Source organism: Triturus cristatus, chromosome 3_1, assembly GCF_964204655.1.
Source record: "Triturus cristatus chromosome 3_1, aTriCri1.1, whole genome shotgun sequence".
Classification (NCBI taxonomy): domain Eukaryota; kingdom Metazoa; phylum Chordata; class Amphibia; order Caudata; family Salamandridae; genus Triturus; species Triturus cristatus.
In genome coordinates, this window is record NC_140583.1 from 863531195 (window position 1) to 863552218 (window position 21024).

The 21024-nt window shown below is 44.1% G+C and overlaps 1 protein-coding gene across 1 annotated transcript in view; it reads left to right on the top strand.

Moving 5' to 3' along the window:
- The window catches only part of SLC25A12 (solute carrier family 25 member 12), a 466840-nt gene that overhangs the window by 358850 nt on the left and 86966 nt on the right, over positions 1 to 21024 (top strand). Inside the window, exon 13 of the mRNA XM_085645302.1 lies at positions 3733 to 3813. Within this exon, the coding sequence (XP_085501428.1) occupies positions 3733 to 3813 (81 nt within the window). The remainder of the gene's footprint in view (positions 1 to 3732; positions 3814 to 21024) is intronic.

The following is a 21024-nucleotide window of genomic DNA, read 5'->3' on the forward strand; positions in this document are numbered from 1 at the left end:
AAGAGAAAGGAGCTTCCGGAGAGTCTAGGTGTTTAAGCAGGTTGAGCAAGCAAGTCAAATTGTTCCCACCAACTCTTCCGAGCAACTGTTGTGTTCACCCCGTGAGCAGAATTTCTCCCTTCACGCCTACAAAAATAGCCTTGGCCGAGGGGGCTTGCGTTGAAATCAAAAAGGCTGAATAGGAAGACTGCCCAATGCAAGATGGCCAACATAGATAAATCTGTAGTCTTCTTCCTATGGCCAGTAGTCTGTCATGGGCCGGCATCGGGCTGCGGGTGGAATCATGTGTGCATGTGGTTGGGGTGGGGGGAAGAAGCCACCTCCGTTGAAATTGCCTAGTCTGTTGGGGTTTAGTCCGGGGCACACTTTCCTGGCCCATCCAATAACCTGCTGTGTCTCCGGGCAAAGACGCAATGCATCTAGTAATCAGGAATCCATAGACCGGTAAGGCAGTCTGCATGGAGGGAATAAGGTGCCTCATTCCCTCTGTCGGCCCAGACACTAAATGGGAGGGGTGCCTCTGCCCCATGCAGAAAGCTGCGATCTGACCGACGGTCCATTCGCTTTAGACAACAATAGTTTTTAATTATCTAAAAATACTCAAGAATTGGTCTGTGGACGAAGTGCAAACTCCGAATTAGGGGACCCGGAGGCCTTACCCTGGTTTCTTGCTTCATCCATCACGTGATCCAGGCTAAATCTGAATGACTGAGAAAATAGCTAATAGTTGGTATTACATTTTTTCTTAAAACTGGGTTTTTACATTTTGTCTTTACATTCAAGTTGAGGGTTGGATTGCGATGTTACCAACTGTCATGAAAGTCGATCACAGATTGGTAGCAGGACGAATGATTATAGGGACGGCCACAAGGACCTCATTTTACGAACCTGTTGGTGTTGCAGGGATTCTCAGATTTTTGAACAAGTCTGGTCTCTGCTCTTCCTTTAATCATTACTGTCTCAGTATTCACTTTAGGATACCCCTTGATCATGCTGAGTTTCCACATGTTTTGTTTATTGATTGTTCCAAATCTCATCCATTTTGTGTTGAATAAAGTGTGGCATTTAGTAGTAGCAAGTTACATTCCACTTAATGGGAAAGTACACGATTGAAAGTGCTTCCTATAATGTTACAGAAAATTATTAAATCAACCCCTTTGCGGCAATAAAGTTCTGCAGAGAAGTAGTAGTTAAGAGTTTATAACTGCCGAAATTCTCTTCACAGGACCCATATATGTTGCGGAAAAATATTAAACAAATACCATTACCATGGTGATATTACCCACACATCCCCGCTATCCCCAAGAATGGTGTGCTAGCTGTTTAAGTGCTTCCGTGGAAATTGCAGCTTTTCTGAACCATAAACACACAAGCTGAAAACTTTAACAGTTAGTAAAAAGTGATGGGTAATTCAGTCAGGCATATTTTAGAGAGCTTGCTTATCTTGATAAATATATTTCTTATGGGGTGTGCATATAAACATACTAAGAATTTATTGGAATTCAGTTTGCCTCTCAGTGACCAATTAATTCTCCTATTGTTTTACTAAAAGTCCAATGATGATTACTGTAGTGCGCTATTTATTTTTTCATTTGTTTCTGTTTCCGTGAACTTTGCCAGTTTTTTTCATCTGTCGGACATTTGATCTTTCTCAAAATCTAGCAAATCCAGTCGCATGCCTTCTCCCCACTCAGACTGGCTGTCTGTACTCTGCTCTTGTAATGGACACCACATTCTCCTGATCCCCTTCATTGTTCCATTCCTTGCTCTCATTAGAAGCCACTACCTCCATATGGCAGACCTCCCACCCCAAATCTCTTTCAAAGCATTTTTCCTTAATTTCCCCATGTCCCTAATATTCACCGGCTCCTGCATGTGCCATAAAGAGCTCCTGCAATCCCCTCAGCTGACTGTTTTCTGTCCGAACTAGGCACTCTGGGCTCCACTCGAATCAGAATGTGAGCATTGCTTGTTGTGTTTAGGTGGCGATGATGTGGCTGATGGTGAATATCAGCAGCCTCTCCTTTCTAAAATGGTGAGTTGCAGCTGGACACGGGCAAAGGCTGTGCCCAGGATGTAGAGAGAGCCGTGTAGGAAGCTTAAGGCTAGGAGATCCACCTTCTTACATGATTGACTTCCACCGGTGCACTCAGTCAGTTCTTAGTCTTATCAGCAGGGTGGGATGGTGTGGATGGTGTCACCTGCTCGTCAGGGTGGTACATGAGCCTGTGTATCTTTTCTGAGGGGAATTGGGTTCCTGATGAAGGTATCTCATTTAGCAAGATTTTTGAGCAGAGTGGAGTCCTGGTAGGCTTGCCTTTGAGGCTGTCTGATGTACTGCACTATGTGGAAGGATGTCTTCTGGACACGCTTCTCACGCTGCTCTAGCAACTGCCAGTGTTGATGTGGATGGGGGAAGAGTGAGGTGGCGTTCATTGCTAATATGTATGATTTGCCTTTATGTTTCTTCACACTGGCCACAGTGATGCATTGAATGGTGTGGCGTTGCACTGTTGATGTCTAGCGGTATGTTTTTGTCTTCGGACTGTGGATTGTGGCAATGGCTTGCCACTTGGGTATATCCCAGACCTGCCAACAAACACGGTGCCAACATGTGTCATGCGTTTTTGGTAGCTCTGAGCAGCCGTTATTCACTAAGGGGTATGGAAACACCCCAGGACATCGGCGACAGCCTCAGTGACCCTTTGGTTTTTGAAGCGGGGAATATGGGGAGGGGGAGATTGGTGAGGGATAGAGTGTGTCTTGGGTAGCTCTCTGCATGAGGCCATGCCCCCTTCCATGCATGTTGAAAAAAATCTATACGTTGGCGTGTCGGATATCCTCATGAGAGAATGCCATGGGATAGGAAAGGTGATAGGTAAGAGGTGGCATGGCTGGATCACTTACTTCATTCCAGTACTTATGCTCCCACTGTCTCACCCAAAGGAGTTTCATCTGTGACCTCAGTGAGATCACAGGGAAGATTTTGTTGTAGGGAACATCTAGGACATCCTTTTAAGTCCACACAAAAGGTAGATGAGTTGCTCTTCTGAGGGAGGTAGAGCCTCGTTATGAGAGTAAGTATTGGGACAAAGAAGGGAGCAGGGGAAAGATGAAAACTAGCAAAAACACCAGCCTTTCGGCCAGCTTGTCCCATTTCTGAGATTTTCTATTTTCCTCACTCAGCTATTGACTTGTTGCTGCTCAATTTCTGCTGCCCAGCTCTACCCCGTCAGCCACTCCCCTCCCCTGCCAATGCAGCCTTAAGCCCACTGTAGAATTAATGCTTTGCAGAGTATGCTTTCACATTTCATCATTGAATGCAGACAAACATAAAACAATAGTCATGGCGGTGATGTCTAATACAAAGCGCCCTTCTGGGCTACGGGCCAGATCTAAAGAGTTCCGCAAGCCCTGGGGAGTCTCCCTGAGAGCCCAATTAGCCCATGCAGATGGTCTTGGCCCCCTCCTCACCCTATAATTTGTCTTCATGCCTGGAATGACTCAACAATCTCTGAGCAGACCATTTGTTCTTAGCCTAATATTGTTACTGCTGGAGATATGTCTAACTTGCACGTTTTATTTAGCTTTTCTAGGTGAGTTAATTCAGTAATGCTCAATGTTCTTTCTAATCCGAAAGCTACAAACCAAATAAAACGCATCTGATATATTTCACCTGAAGCTTGAAGTCTTGTGTCTTTGCTCATTCTGTCTCCTGTGTTCTTTTGGCAGGTGAACGATCTTATCAGAGATAAATTCACCCAGAAAGATGGCAGTATTCCACTGTTTGCAGAAATCCTTGCTGGAGGTTGTGTAAGTACCGGCCTTGTGTTTGTTAACTGGGCAGAACATTATTGTTCCAGACTTACGTGTTTATCCTTTAAAAAACAAAATCACAAAATGTATGTACAAAGTTAATCCAAGCCACCTTCATGATTGCCAACTGTGACCTCTGCTTTGTATCCAGTTTAAAATGTTTTTAGGGACTGAAGAATGAGGCCTCCATTCCAGGCGTTCAGGCCACCGTTATGATAATTATCGCACCTATTAAAATCCAATATTCCATGTTGTGAAATGTAACTGAGCTCTTCAAAATATGGGATAACGTGAATGTTGGTGTTTGATGCACGTAAATCCATACAACCCTCATTTTCCCAAGTAAATATTGGCAGTTTGACCTGGGGAAAATAGCAGTGGTGTGGACTAAACTTTGCAAAAATAACTTTATTAAACGTGAATGTAATTGATACAGCTTCTACACCTTCAGAAACTCAGTTGAACTCACGAGAGGTGCTGCAAATCCTTTCATTCATAAAAGTCTGTGTTTCGGCTACACAGAGCCTTATTCTGCTATACTTACGGCATTAGCATTTCCTGTGTTTTGGTTGCACCTTCCTCATTTAGGAGCCCTGTGGCATCTGTCCTATCTATCTATCTATCTATCTATCTATCTATCTATCTATCTATCTATCTATCTATCTATCTATCTATCTATCTATCTATCTATCTATCTATATTTGTTTGTTGAATTTTAGCATTTTAAGTGCGGGTTGTCATTGGCCGACACTGGTGAGGTATGTAAAGGCCGCTTTGGTACTCTGCACCAGAAGGAGTCCTCTTTTACATCACACTGCTCGGGAGAAGCTCCCGAGCTTCCCAAGCAGCCTGAATTTTAGTTTTTTTGTTTACTCAGTGACAATCGGTGCACAGGGTGCACTGATTTTTTTAAAGTGAAAGTAAGATGAACCAATAGGCTTGTTTTACTTTCAGTGAATCAGTGCACGGGGGCATATCTCAACCCAGAGCACTGATTCAAATGAGAGAGGTATCATTGGAAAGAAGAGAATCTCCCCTTTTCAGGGCGGCAGAAAGCCCTCTAAACACCAGGATTTTTTCATTTTATAGGAATAGGTACTGTCCTGATAGGTACTACTCCTGATCTTTCCCCCTGGGGGCAGAAAGCCGACTTGCAGCCAGGGAATGGTTTTGGTTTTTTTAAATATAGGGGTGGGGTCTGCCCAGCATGAGCATCAATCGATCAGAGGGATTTATAGAGCGCAATAGCTACTCACTGAGTATTCCAGCACTGTTAGAGAACTGAGCAAACCTACTGACAATGTTATTGGAAAGCTAGCCCAAAGAGCCATGTCTCAAGAAGTCGCTTGAAAGCCAGTATATCTTTTGTGATGCAAAGATGATGAGGAAAAGCATTCCAGTTCCTAGCAGCCAGGTAGGAGTAGGATCTACCGCTCTACTTCCTCCTTCTGAATTATGGGATCCCCCACCATCAGGAAGCTGAATGAGCGGTGCATTCTAGATGGTTGGTACGGGGTCAGTCTGTCAGATAGGTACAGAGGGCCTGAGTGATAGAAAGCTCTGTGCATCAGTACTAGTCAGGCGCGGTGCGTCCATTGGGGCGTGGGGGCGTAGCCCCCCCGCCCGCGCCGCGCCCGCAGCTGCAGCTCCCTCCTCTGTGACTGTGAATGTCCGCAACCGCAGCTCCCGAGTCCTCCCTCTGTGAATGTCAGTCAGCATGACGTCGGACCGTGGGCGGTCCGGTGTCATGTTGACTGACATCATTGTCAGACACCTTTGGGAAAGGCAGCACAAGTGCGCATGAGTGGGCATGGAGCTTAATTTTTTACTCCGTGCCCAGTCATGCGTACTTGTATTTTTGCTGCCTTGCGCATGCCCATTAGGAGCCCCTCGGTCTCCTAAATGGGCAGGCGGCGGGCGAGGAGTAGGCTGTGCCGTCAGCCAATCAGTGGCGCTGCTGCAGCGCCAGGATTGGCTGAGGGCCGGGTTGCGTCACGGGGACGTGGTGTTCTGGACCGTTTGAAGGGGCAGTCGCAGAGAGGCGCCAACGCGGGCCTGGACATGAAGAAAAGCGAGTAATGTAAGAATTGGCAGCACGAGCGGAGTGTGTTTAAGGAGCCCTCATAGGGAATGAATGATGGCCGAGAACCAGGGAGAGGACGGAGGCAGCCGACAGGTAAGTGAACTTTTTTTTAACCCCCTCCTTCCTCCCTCCCCGTCCCACTACCACCTCCTGACTAGGCAATGCACATTTTGCATTTAAACGGACAATGAATAAATACAAATGGACCAATAAACATCAGTAATTTTTAAAGTATACATATTGGCCCTTGATTTAGTCTTTTTGTTTTTGATCACCTTTAATATGTATATATGTCTTATGAACTACACATCAGAATCTCTAATCTCTGCCCTATGGCTCTCTTGATGTTTGATTTAGTTGTTACCTTTTTGTTTTTGTATCCTATTTAAAGCAAGTTGTGTCACTGTATGTCACACTCGATATTTGTGTGTGTGTGAGAGAGAAACAGTTTGTTTATAAAGTGTGGACAAATCTTCACAGGAGTAGATCATACATAGTGTGTGGATCGCTTTCTCTTGAAATTGCATTCATATGGCGCTCACTGGGGAGGTGTGCCTGAAAGAGAGTGTTTACTTTGTGTGTACTCGTCTTAGTTTTTGACTACTTTATAACTATATCTGCGTGTGCTCACCCGGGAGTCGGGGAGAGTTTTTTGACAGATACGTGTGGCTTCATGTGTTTCGCAACAGCCCCCCTTTCGTGCATTCATAAATGAATGCGTGTACAGTGACCGATACTATATGAATGAATGCCTTTTTGTCATACCCTGTCCGTAGAACAAGCCTAGAGGAGGGGCTAGAAGTGCGCAGATTTGCCCCACTGGTTTCGTACTTGCCCTGAAGTGTAAGTGGGCATTTAAATTCTGTCGCCGCACTTGTGACGTTTTTTATTGTGACCACTAGTTCGGTGTCATTGCGTGCACTTTGAAATGCCTCGAGGCAGAAGCCTTGCTACGGTGTCTTGTTTACCTGGAGCCGTTGTCGTGTTTTGTCCTTTAAATGTCCGGTTCCTACGCTTTAATTGGCTACAACTCGAAGCAATTATAACGCTGGTTGGTTTCATGCAATGTTTGGAGAAGGACTGCAACGTGCTAAGAGGCGCGCACTTTTTTTTTATTTCTCGGCGTTGGCACCACGTTTGTGTGCTATTTTTATCTCTTTATTATTCTATTTGGCTTCTTTGTGAGACGAACAATACAAACATTATTCACTCATTGAACTGTATCGAGGAATGACTAATATTAAAGTAGGGCTTGCTAAATTCTAATTTTCATTGGCATTGTAAGGGCGGATTTGCTGTCTATGATTTAACCCTGTCCTCATCTCTCCCTCAAAATAGTGGTGAGAATTATAGGGCAAAACTGATGCTCAATCCGGAAATATAGTTGTTTTATTTTTTTCCAATCAGAGAGAGGAAGTTTTCCAAACAGGCCTAGCGCATGTGACATTTACTGACCAATAATGGAGAGGTCCTGGTGTTTACTGTAAACAAAATGGCTGCCAGGGGCAGTTTACAGCCAATGACATCCATGTTTGTATACAGAACCCAGCGGGAACTGCTACCACGCTGCTGGGAGCGTGGTGACACATCCTGCTCAGGAGAGCATTCACCAATAGAAACACGGGGCAGCCATTGATTGTCATTCTGAGAATGCTGCATTGCTTTCATAAACTTGATGGCTATTTTTAGAAATGTGGTATTTGGAATAAAAATGCATTTCCTCTTTTCCATTTCCATTTTCTTTGAATTTGTTAGATGTGATTAGCAGTAAAGGTGCACTGTGATGCAGATACCTCATGCTGTACCATGTACCTGTTGGTTTGTAGTTTTAACATACAAGCCAACATTAGGATAGAGGAAAGGGGGAATAACAGCCAGTGAAAGAATTAATGAGCAAAGGACAGGAGAGCGGGCAGCCAGTGACAGTATTAATAATTGCCCGGCGAAGTGGGCATAACGTTAGTCAACAGGGATTGAATCCTTTTCATAAACAAGTCCCCTGGACAACATTTCCAGATTGTCAACTAACTCAGGAGAAATTGGGTCATGTGTGTTGTTAAGGAAAATTGAGATTAAATGAGGAATCCAGGTTTTCCAATGACCAAATATGGAAATTGAATAATGTGGAGCTCGAAGTAAAACCATGAGGAAAAGTGCAAAGGTTGCCACGGGTGATGGCAGTAAATACGCTGAAGAGATCTAAGAGAAAGAGAGCAGTGCCACCTACACCATCCATCACCAGACGCTGGCAGTCGGCAGCGATACCAAAGGGGAAGAGGACGTAGCCTTACAGCTAGAGCTGCTGACTTTGGAGCTAGGGAACCAGGTTTGAGTCTCTGCGTTGGCTCAACATCCTGTGTTTCTGGGAAAATCACTTGATCTCCCCGAGCCTGCCAAAAAAAAATAATTGTCCGTGTGTAACATAACTGGTGCTCATGTAAAGAGAGGTGAGCGACAATTCATGGGGCTGATGCAGCCTTCTAATCTTCAAAATTGAGTACCATAAAATTGCATAGGAGTAGAAATGGCAGGAGTGCAGTATGAAGTGCTATAAAAAAACAAGTTAATATGAGGAACAAAAATTGGCTTGTGATGCAGCTGATGTGGAGGTATGTCGACCATGTATCCGTAGACGTGTTACTTCGTGTTTTTTACTAAGGCCCACTGAAGCCAAAGGCTTGAATTCAAGCCCTGGCCCATGTAAGGTATCATTGCAGCTGTTGTAACCAGTTGTTTTTGATTAATCTCTGAGCTCGTCGAACAGTCCTTTTTTTTTTTTTTTTTTGTCCATGAGGCGTCAAACCGCTTTATAGCTCGATTCACAAAAGGTTTTGCAAGTTGAGTTCCTATTGAACAAAAATAGAAATTTGCGAAAGAAAATTAAACATTCTGATTCACAGAATCGGGTGTGCTGAAATTTTGCTCTTGCGCATTGTACTTCGGACTATCGGAATCGGAAATGCTGTTAGTGTGGTTGAATTTCTGCGTTAATACTTGCAGAAGCAGTAGTGTGGGTGTTCTGGAGCATGGCCTAACATTTCAGTAGGTGTTCACAATTTCCTAGGTTTGTGGGTATTCACAAACCGTTTGCTGGTACTTTTCCACCCTGGAAAGCAGGCAAAACTGCTTTGGCGAAAGGTAGGAATAGGTACCATTTCAATATGGGAGAGGCAGGAACATATCCATATTTGTTAGAGGTGTTTTGGAATGGCAAATATATTCCATATCTACAATTTTAAAAAGTGGCCTATACACATATCTGCCTAATTTATTCCTGAGGAATTTCTCCCCTGGTGGAATTCCATCCGAGTATATTTTTGCCTATTTAATTGGTGTTGCAAATTTATGAATGAACTAGATTCCTGGAGTTCTTTTAGGGTTCATAATGAATGCCATAACTGAGTAGACCCACAGGGGTAGACTTCCCACTTCAGACGTGTGGGCATTGTGAATCCGGCCCTTGACCAGGACCCTTCTATTTTGCAGCTGAGCAGAGATCTCGTGTTTAGCTTTCTTGCTGTCGGTCCTCGGTCTCAGATCGACCCATGAGTGCGACAACTGGAGACAGGACTGCACAGTCATGGAGTTTCCTTCCTAAGAGCTGTCATATCACCGGTGTCTGGTGGTTCTGCTGTTGTTTGCAGTTGTCTTTTAATCATTGATAGGTCGATTAGTGTTATTGCTGTGGCCAACGTTCTTGTCGAAGCATTTGGCTGGTGTTCTGGTTTCTTGCCTTCCCATTTCCTGGCATGATGTGAATACATTAACTCTCCATCAGCACAAAACATTTTTGCTCCCTCTGTCTCTTTGTCATGTTCTTCATTATGTTGAGTCTCAAGATGTGCCTGTGTATGTCTGTAAGTGTGTGTTATGGTATGTATGTCTGTATGTGCGACTGTGTGTGTGTATTTGTGCTTTATTGTACGTGATTCTTTTTTTTGTTTTTACAATGTGCTTAATGCATGTGTGGATGGTCTATGAATGTTCCTAATTTTGTCTGAAAATGTAATGAAGAAACAGGATGGGGAACTCATTTTCTGGGGATGACTCTCTTTGTTAAGTGGGGAAACTGAGATTATAATGTTAATGCATTTTAGTTTCAGCAGGACTTCACCTAAGAACATACCCTCTGCAGTGGGCTCTATGTGTGTTTGCAGCTCTAGTCTCTGTGCTTCTCAAATTTGCTTGAAAATGCACCCTTTACCCACTTTTTTTTCAAAATTTTCTCGGGGGGAAAAACCCCCCCCCGAACCCCCTCTAAGATGGTCGAGCTCGCTCGCTGCGCTCGCTCGCCACGGTGCACTCCGACAGAAAGTTTACGCCCCACCACTTTCAAATGTCACCATCCGCCACTGGTGACCTGTATATGGGGCAGCGGTTCCTCACTAGGGAGGAGGTGGAGTCTGTGTTCGACTTGGGCAGGATATAACACCTCCAATATGCGAAAATCTCGGCGATAGCTCGAGATTTGTGGCCACTGTTTCCGGAGGAGCCACCGACTGTTGCCACTCTACAGGTCCTTCTATCTTTGTTGGGGGGGAGTAGACTGGTGTCACACATATACAGGGCACTACGAGGAGACCTTGCCGCGGACCTGCTCCCGGTTCAGGCCAGATGGAATGGGCTGCTCGAGGTGCCTCTGACAGATTCAGAATGGAAAAGCGTGCATGAGTGGGTTAAGCTAATTACTTCCAATGTGAGATTCAAGCTCACCCAATTTAATATTGTTCAACAAACATACCTCACTCCACACTGCATAAAATATACCCGGACCGTCCTGCTAGCTGCCCCAGGTGTGGTCATTCAGACGCCCAATTCTTGCATATGATTTGGGATTGTTCTGCACTGCAACTGTTCTGAGGGACGATATTGGAACGCCTGAAACGCATCTCGGGATGGTCGGTGTCTCACTCCATTAGAGAGGTACTGCTGGGACTTCTTCCCAGCCCCAAGGGTAGGAAACTCACTCAACGGTTCACCTAGTCGGGCCTTGTGTTGGCTAAAAGAAGGATTGCGATTAGTTGGATGCACTCACAGCCCCCCAAGGTAGAAAACTGGGCTAAAGACCTGTGAGAGTGGGCCTCAGCGGAGTTAATACGAATGCAGCGTGTTAGACATGACGATAAATTGGAGGATGATGCGAGGTCATGGTATAGTATGATTTCAGAAATGTCTAATGCAGAGGACCCCACCTCACAAGCAACTGAGGACACACGGAATAACAGTGGTGGATCAGGACAGGGAGAGTAGATGAGGTGCAACCTCTGGACCTCGAATATATTAGGAGCCTATGATATGGACTGTAGTGCCCTTCGATATAGGATATATGAAGATGTTTCTCATGTGTGACTCCAGGGTGATGGGGGGAGGAGAGGGCTACAGTTCACAATGTTGGGGGTTGAAGTTGGGAACTAAAATTGTATATATCCGACCAATGTTTGAAGTGACTTCATGTCAAGTTTTCACTGGGACCGTATCCTTAATAGATGAAGATGTATTGCATGTCTCCTTAAGTGTATTATTTGCGACTTAAAAGTATTTGCCTTTTTGTTAATGCTGTCATGAGTGCATTGTTAACATGGTCGGATAAATCTTAATAAAAATATATATATATTAAAAAATGATACTATTTCTACGTCGTACGATTCTACAAGGGTTGCCAGTGGGGTCATATATATATTGAACAGTGTTGGGATTAATGCCGAACCATGAGGTACACTGAAGTATAAGAATTTAGGTTTCGAAGTGTATGGAGCCATCAATACTGATTGACTTCTGCCTCACCAAAAGAAAAAGAACCCAGGCCAATGCAGGGCCACAAACTCTGATGTCACAGAGATGTCACAGTCAGTTGCAGATGGGGTACTAGGCAGTATCAAAAGCTGCAAATGTACTAGTCAGTATCAAAAGCTGCAAATAGATCAAGGAGAATCAATCCACCTGCTTCCCCTGATCCACTGCCAGCTTACTAGTGCCTTTGACCTCCAACAGAGTAGTTTTGTTGCTAAAACCGGGGCGATGCGATACTTGTGTGGTTTGGTCTAGTGCACGCGACAGGAATGGATCAAATGGAGGTCAAGAAGAGTCCCCACACTAAGGCTCCCATTGACCTTGGTTTGATCCATTCCTGTCAAGGACACTAGGCCCAGCCACACAAGTGGGGCAGTGTTTTTATCAGCACAAGTGAAGTTATGCTGGGCGGTAGGAATTTTGTGGATTCTTGCAGATTCCGGATGTTTCCATCACAGAAATGTAAGGAAAGTGTGTAATTTCAGGCAAAGTTTGAGGTTTGAATGGCATTGTGGGTAAAAAAAACTCATGGAATCCCCACAAGGAACATCACCCTCCACTCCCCTAGTTGTCTAGGTTTTAAAAATGTGCACGTTTGCTAGGATTCCCTAGGTGCCACTTGAGTTATGGCCCAAATCCACAGCTACCCACTTTGCAAAAATGGGTCAGCTTTTGGTGGAAATATCTGATGGATCCATGTTGTCTTTTGGCCCGTTTCCCGTCGCGGGCACTAGGCCCAGCCACACAAGTGAGGTACCATTTGTATCGGAAGACTTAGAAGAATGCATGGTGGCTGGAAGTTTGTGGCTACCTGCAGACTGCTGAACTTTCCATCCCAGAAATGTGAGTTAAATGTGTATTTTTATAGTCAAAGTTTGAGGTTTTCAAGGGATTATGGGTAAAACAACCTGGTGAGAGTCACACAAGTCACCCCACCCTCGATTCCCCCCAGGTGTCTAGTTTTTTCAAATGTGCAGGTTTGCTAGGTTTCCCTAGTACCGGTTGAGCTAGGTTCCAAAATCCACAGCTACCCATTTTGCAAAAACGACTCAGTTTTGAGTTGAAAAATGTTATGTATCCATTTTGCTTTTTGGGCCATTTCTGGATGCCGGCACCAGGCCTACCCACACTAGTGAGGTACCATGTTTATCAAAAGACCTATGGGAACGATGACTGAAAGTATGTTTGTGACTCCCCACAGATTCCAGAATGTTCTATCACAGTAATGTGAGGAAAATGTGTCTTTTTAGTCAAAGTTTGAGTTTTGCAAGGGATTCTGGGTGAAACAAAATGGTGAGAGCCTCACAAGTCACCCCATCCTGGATTCCCTAGGAGTTTCGTTTTCAAAAATAAATATGTTTGCTGAGTTTGTTTAGGTTCCGGCTAAGCTAGGGCCCAAATCCCCAGCTACCCACTTTGCACAAAATGGGTCAGTTTTGAGTGGAAAAATGTGACGTATCTATGTTGCATTTCGGGTTGTTCCCTGGCGTAGGCACTAGGCCTACCCACACAAGTGAGGTACCATTATTATTGGAAGACATGTGGTAGCATAGAATAGTAGGATATTTGTTATTACCATTTGGATTTCGCTGCATTTATGCCACCCAAATGTAAACCAGTGTGTAAGAAAGAAAGCATTTTAAATATACCTTCTAAATCATATGCCCGTACGAGTGCTCCACAAATTAAGAGATTTACGAATAACCACTGCTTCTAAGTTCCATATCTTGTGCTTATTTCAGAAATACATAGGTTACCTTGATACCTATTTTTCACTCTATTTATTTCACCATATGACTTGGCCTATACTTAGAATACAATGAAAAACCATTGTGCAGTGCAACTCAGTTTTTGGCTTTGGGTACCTCGGGTTCTTGGAGAACTTACAAACACTAAATATCTCAACAACCAAAAGGGTCTAGCAAACCTAATGGTACATTACTTTTGTAAATCGGCCATCATGACAAAACGTAAAAGATTAAAACATTTTCACAAATGGCTGTTTTTTCCTGCTCATTTACAATATTTCTATATTTCAACTGTTAGTTTCTTTGAGAAAACCCTCAAGGGATCTACACATATGACCCCCTGCTGAATTTAGAATGATGTCTACTTTTCACAAATATATACCTTTCCTGACTCACCCGTGGGTTTCACACTGGTTTGCACTGCAAACTGAAAGTAGGTTGAAAGCACAAACAATAGAAAAAATGGGCAACCTCTTTGAGAAAGGCCAAAACTGTGATAAAAAAGTTTTTTGATTCAGTTCTCCATGTTCCTGAAAGCTGGGAAGATGGGTTCTTTAGCACAGCAAACCGTTTGTTGATGACATTTTAAAGAAAAAAAGACACATTTCTCCCGAGCACTTTTTTCCTAATTTTTCACAAAACTCAAAATGTAGCTGTATTTTGGCTGTTTTCTTGGTTCCCTCAAGGCGAATCCACAAACCCTGGGTACCATTAGAATCCCCTGGGTGTTGGAAAAAAAAGGACCTATATTTGGCGTGGATACCTCATGTGAACAAAATGTTACGGATGCCTAAGCAGGAAGTACCCCAAATTTCCATAAAAGGGCTCAGCATGGGCGTTGGAGGGGGGGCCGCAGTTAAGGGGTTAATAACTTCCAGCTGTGTGTGGCTAGGAGACTGGACTACAGTCTTGCAACCTGTTGCAGACTCCAATGAGGGTACCGAGCTGTACAGGTTTAACGTTCAAAGACTAGGCCCAGAGGGGGCAGAGAGGGGCTGCTTCTTGTTCCCCTTGATTGGATGTGGCAGCGGGGTACATACCTGAGCCTTCACCTGTCAGCATGCAAGGTTTCTTGTGAAGAAAGATGTTCTAATAAATGTTTTTTTTCCATAAACACAAAATAGTTCATGCATGAAGCGAGCTAAGAGCATTTGTTTAATGTTTCTACTGTGACCTTATATATTTTGTATTATTAAATATTTTGCAGACCACCTTTACTATAACATTCTAGCACTGCTCCAATCTTGTGAATTCTGTATGGAGTGTTCCTTGAGTTTCATAGTAAATCATTTGTAATCTTTCTTCCAAGTCATCCCAGTGCTGTTTTGAGAGTTTGTAAAAATGCTGTTTTACCAAGGCTCCTTTTTTAGTGTTAATTCTTTTGTAGCTGGTTACGTCTTTGCCAATTTTCTTGGACTCAGATTTGATCTTTCTTGTTCTAGGTAAAGTGTTACCCAACATGTACTTTCCTCTTAACCATGCTTCAGGGGATTGTTCTCAGGCTACAAGACCCTCGCCCCCTTCGGGAAAGGCACAAGACGGGGCATTGCTGCGATTCAAGCGGTCGCCCTCCACATGCGAAAGCCTCACCACATTCTGGTCTCTTTCTTCCCTTCTTACAAAAAAGAACATTGTACCTCCATTTGCAGATTACTCTGGCATTTAAAAACTGTGTTCCATGGCAGTATCAAGAGTCCTTTTGGTAGCATGTTTTCCCGTGAGAGTTTCTGCCTCTTTAACGTTGTTAGGTTTGTCTCGGTGTGTACTGTGGGCGGGTGCTCTGCTTTCCTCAAACTTTCTCCATGCACTCTCCATCTAGACTTTGGGTTGTGCTTTGTGTGGTTTTCAGTCCTATTCTGAAACATTTTCTTCACAATCCAGGCAAAGCTCTCTCTACCCCTTGCTTTTCTGTTAGCCACGTTACTGGCATAAGATCTTGTTGTCGAGTACTGTACTTGTGCCCTGGTCAGTCCATTTTAGCGTTGTCTTTTCAGCTACAGGCAGGGCCACTGAAATCACGCGATGCTGCAGCATTTTTCACAATATTATGGTTTTGCAGCATTTGCCACATAATCCGTCATTTTCTGCATAATCTACCGATTTTAACCACAAAAAACAAATTCTTGGTCAAACAGATGAAAAGTTACTGAGATTGCTTCAACACCTGTTGTCGCATAGTGAAAGTCCCAAGGCAAGGGTTGACAGGTCACCTTTCCATTGCTCATTACCATATATGGATGTTACACTGATACTAAGGAGGAAATAAAATCTTTGCTCAGACAGTGTTAAACGTGTAAAAATGACAAATTTTTAATTTATACTGTCACAAATGGTGTCGCATTATGTCACATAATTTGGCTTTTCATGCCACATAATTTAGTTAATCCTGTCACATAATGTGGCTCTCCCCTACCGCATAATTCTAGTGGCCCTGGCTATGGGTGACTTCTTTTGTTAAGAGCCAGTCAGGCTCCGGTACACCCAGTCTCATGCACTCAGAAACACCCGCTCTGATCTGGGTGCCAGTATTTGAGCACAGGTCAGCGGAGACGTGCATTCAGTCAGTGGTTAAAATGCGGAGCTGACCCCTGTTGCGGATTGTGTTCTTATTTTCTAAGGCTCGCATTGCTGAAGAGCACAGGCTTTGGTGTCTATCAGCCAGACGTGCCATGGAGATGGGAGGCGCACCAGCTCGGTCACAGATATCCTTTTCCATCCACTTCTTCCGGTACACCCTATCGGAGATCAGATCCGTGCCAGTGATGGTTTAGAATGATTTATTTCTAGATATCTGTATAGCGAAGCAGGTTTTTTTTATCTGTCTCCTGGGTAGCATGGTACTTCCTGCTAACTGTTCTAACCCTTTAAGTCTTATGTGAGACTGCAAGTACTTATCAAGCTTGTGGCCCACCTTGATCATTCAGTCATTTGTGTAAGCTCCCCACCCAGACTCTGTCACCACACGGCCCTGTCTGTTTCTTGCCTTAGCCAGGATGTAGCAGCTCAGTTCACAGAGATTACTAAACATCTTGGCTAATACAGCAAGGGCCTCATTCACAAGGGTATTTTCTTCTCTAAACATACATTTATCGCCGAAAATTCCTCTATTTCTTCCTGCCAATTATTCTAGTACTTTGTCTTGTAGAAAGTGGATTTAGATGAAAGTCTGTCAATAAATTCACTATTCTCGCTTGTAAGACTATTCTTGTCACTGAGGTGTCTTTTTCGCAGACAAGGCAGGCCTCTAGAGCCCTTCTACAGCCATAGTTTCAGGGTTGAAACAGGATCCATGCTGATGTCAGTCCCAAGATAAAGAACAGGCCGCTCTGTATGTCATGGATTGAAGAGCAGGCTTTACAGAGAACCAAGTTACTAGTTGATGAACTGCCTTTTTTAGCCCCCCCGCCCCTCAGAAAGACGCTGTCCCCTCCAAGGATGTCTTTGATTCATTCTGTGCAGCATTTTCTTTTGACCCTCACTTGTAACTTGGTTTATGCACATCAACCCTCGCCCTTGAAGACAGTCAGCCAGTGACTTTTTAGAGCGCTCGCTCGTTCACTGTCGCAGCTTTTTCTCGTAATTCAAAAGCCTTTGCTTCTGATATTGGGTCCTTTTTCACCCACCCTCAACTCATCCTCTGCTCATAAATTCTTTCTTCTCTTGGCCAGTCTCGGGTGAAAGCAAGTCTGAGGTGCTGCTGCACTTCAAACGGAAGGCCGCACAAGCACTTAACCTGGCGTTGGTTGCATATGGGTTCATGCTGATGGGTTGACAGGGAGAATATGTGCTGCTGAGTTACAGGGGGGACTGGCCTGGCTCGACAGGTCTATTTAATAACACGAAATTAAAATAAGGATATTAGTGCGTTCTTCGGAGGGACTCAAAGGATGCTCCACTGCGGATATACATTACTTCCGTAGCTTTATAAATGACTCTCCCCAAAATCAGAAAATGTTTATACACAAGTTAATTTCTTATGAAGTTGTTTTATTGATGAGTTTTCGAAAACACTTAAAAACTTGTTTTTTCTCTTCTCCCTGCTAAAGTCTTGATCTGGTCATGCTTTTAGTGGTCCCCAGTAGTACAGACACCCGCGCCAAGATGCCTGCCGGCATTCGTCAATATTAATCAAATGGACTGCAGCCCACTATTAGGGTCCCTGCGTGTGCAGCGTGCGCTCCTTCACAAGTGCATCCATCCTTGCACTAAGTGGTACCCTTGGCCTCTTTTCTATCCCAAGGACTGAAACGATGGTGAATGGTTCTGCACATCTCAAGACTCAAGGGGACACACGTTTTATTTTGCCTGGATAACTTACTGCTTAAGGTACCTATCCTCGGCGCAGCGGGACCACCTTTTTGCCTTTCCAGTTAATCTATAGAATACCAAGTCAGCACCTACAATTTAGAGTGGTCGCCTGGGAAACGGAGTAGTAATAATTGTTTCTTGATCCAGTCACAGTGGCAGGTCTGAGGACTATAGCACATCTCAGAAAAGGGATAACTAGGGCTTGGTGGTTCCCAATGTGTACTCGATCAAAGAATCCCATAGCACTCTATAGAGCGAGTGATCGCCTGCGGACCGTGAGACCTGTTTTTCCCACTTTGCTTCGCCATGGGCAGCAGAAGTCTGAATCGCCATTCTGCAAGCCCTAATGGCGTCACTAAGCATGAGGACAACTGGCGATCAGTAGTCTCCTTGGTTATTTCTCTTCTTCCTACATTCAGGGCTGAAAGGGTATCTTCATTTGTAGAGGCAAGCGACTTCTTTTCAGAAATGACGACAACACGACGATAGGATGTTTTCATAAATGTGCAGTTGCACCTCGTGGTCCACGAAGAGTCTTCCCTCTGTTGCCCTTCGTAACCCTTGGTAAAGCATTTTGCAAGAACCCATTGCTCGAGTATGTAAGTAAGTAAGGTTTATTTGCGTAGTTAATAAAACACATTGCATACAACTAATAGCAATAGCGAATCTTGCAACGATAGCAAATATCACTATAATAAAACACATACAACTTACAGTTTACATTTTTAAATGGAATGACCGATATTAAAAATCTGTACAATTAAACGACTTATGTGCGAGGTTTTTTTTTTGTTGCATATTTATATAGCGCAAACTCGACCCGAAGGTTTTGGAGGCTTTACATGAGCACCGGTTACGTTACACATTCAGGCACGGGGAGATTAAGTGATTTGCCCAGAATCACAGGATGTGGAGGCGACCCAGAGGCTCGAACCCTGGTTTCCAGCACCAGAGTCGTCAGTCTAGCCGACGGACCCCATCCTCTCCCCATTTTGTTCGTGTACGGCCATCTGTGGCTCGTTTCTTGTTGTGCTCGTTTTGGGCCCATCCTCATGTTGTGCAAAGGAGTGTTTCTGTCACAGTTTCTGGGGGAGATAAATACGTTTTTGTGTTTGCACATAGGAAACCCGCTCCTCTATGCCTTTGACTTGGAACGAGGAATGCCTCTTTGCTCTATGGGGTACCTATTTTGATCCCATTTTTCTTGTTATAAAGTGCATGTTCTTTGTGCAAGGAGCTCTTAAAATGTGCGCTAACAGTGTCCGTGCTCTATCCTGATGCCACTGTATATCTCCTGATGTCTTGTTTTTTATTATGAAGTGCATGTGCTTTGTGTAGGGAGCTCTTTAAGTGCAAGCTAACCATGACCGTTCTTTGTCCCGATGCCATTGAGTTACTTCAATACCAGTTTTAAAAACGTTATTCCCTGGCAAGCTAAGGGGATGGAGGCTTTTCTCAAACAAGTGGTTACGGCTTGTCTGCAGGTGCGAATGTGTAGTTTCAGAAATGTTGGCTTCAGTAACCTTTTCCTTTGAGCATAAGCAAAGGATGTGTAATATTGACTCTTGTTTGTATCCGCATAGGCTACAACGTGGTTTTGACGACGGGCCCTTCCAAGTTGGAATAAGATCTGTGGTGTCTATGTGCCCGAAGCGGTAAAGCATGAACTGATGTTTTATGGCTGGTAAAAGAAGTGGGCTGACGTACTCCTGGGGTCTCAAGCTTTTATATGAATTGATTACTGTCCAAGCAAGCCGTCTCTTTGCAAAGTGATTCTTATCATTGAAATGAGACAGATATCTTGTTGAAGATTTGATTACTCAACAGAAGGCTGCTTTTTCCATGTTACTGGCCCATGCATCTAGGATACTTAGTTGATCTATTGCCTGTCCTAAGTATTCTGCCCAAGAGTGTTTTTGTTTATTCCTCTGCTGCTCCTTGTTTTCCATCCAATGTAGTCTAAGGAACATCTCTCGGAGGTGCGCAATCTCCAGCATAATTTGACAAAAGCATTCATTCCTTCTAGTTTTTGATTTTGTTAAGCCAAATTCAAGGCAAACTTGAGCTGGGGATGATGATTTTGGTGTAAAGAATACTGCTTTGTAGGCTTTTGTTTGGAGCTGTTTGAGCATTTCCATTTCCCCACCATGCATAATTTTCATCCCGTATGCCACTGTTGGAATGAATTGGGATGTTGAAGAGTTCCTTGCTGTTGTTTATGGGTGTGGCTAGGGAGGTCTTCTGGATGCTTTTCAGGAGGTGGTGGTATCGGTTGAGGGCATCTTTGATTTGATCCTCGAGGGTCTTACTGGAGCGCTATCTTCTTTCCTTCTATCTGGAGTTGAGTTTCATGATTTTCAGCTCTGCCGTGAACCAGTTGGGGTGTCGTGTTCGTTTCTTGGGGTTGATATGTTTCCTTGGTGTGACTTCATTAGCGCTTGCTGTGATCCAGTTTGTGAAGTTTTCTACTGCTTGTACTGTGTCTTCGGTGGTGGTGGGAAGGCAGGAGTTCGTCCATCGTTGCTGTGATAACTTAGACCAGCTGCGCCATGTGTCGCCGGCAGTGAAGACAGGGGTTCCAAGATGACAAAATGGATGCTATGGTGATCAGTCTAGGTGAGTTCCTCGGTGTGGGTGTATTTAACTCTGTCGCTGGCTGAGAAGGTGGGGTCAAGCGTGTGTCCTGTGAGGGGGGTCGGCGACAAGCTGCTTGAGTCTGAGGTGTGCCATACTTTCTAGGAGATCGGCCTTGTTGGCGTCGTCTGTGTTCTCAATGTGATAGTTTTGGTCTCGTAGGAATATGTACAGATTTGAGTCAATGACGAAAGGGCCCATTGTATTTCTTGTGGGTTTTCTTTTCCCTTTCCTTTCCCTTTTGGTAATGGTCGGTCCTTTCCTTTTCGGTTTCCTCAACTGCGATTTCTACGACTTCTTCCTCCAGTTTCTCATGTGTTGGATTATCCCTGCCAGTTCCTGCAGTTCCAAGTTGCCTTCGCTGCTCTTGTCTACGGGACTTTTATGAAGTTTTTTAGGTGTGGTTGAAAGTGGGATATCCATGATTGCTTGTGCATCAGTGATGGGTACTGCTTCTCTTAAATCGTATTCTAAGACCCGAAGCCTCTCCTGTGGTCTTATTGATTGTGTTCTTATTTCCTGGAGGATGCCGTTCAGGATAAATTGGAGAGCCTGGAGATTGTTCCTTAATCTTACATATTGACAGGGAGATTACTGTGTGTAGTTGTGGTTTTTGGCTCTCTGAATCAGCTCATTGAGAGCTTA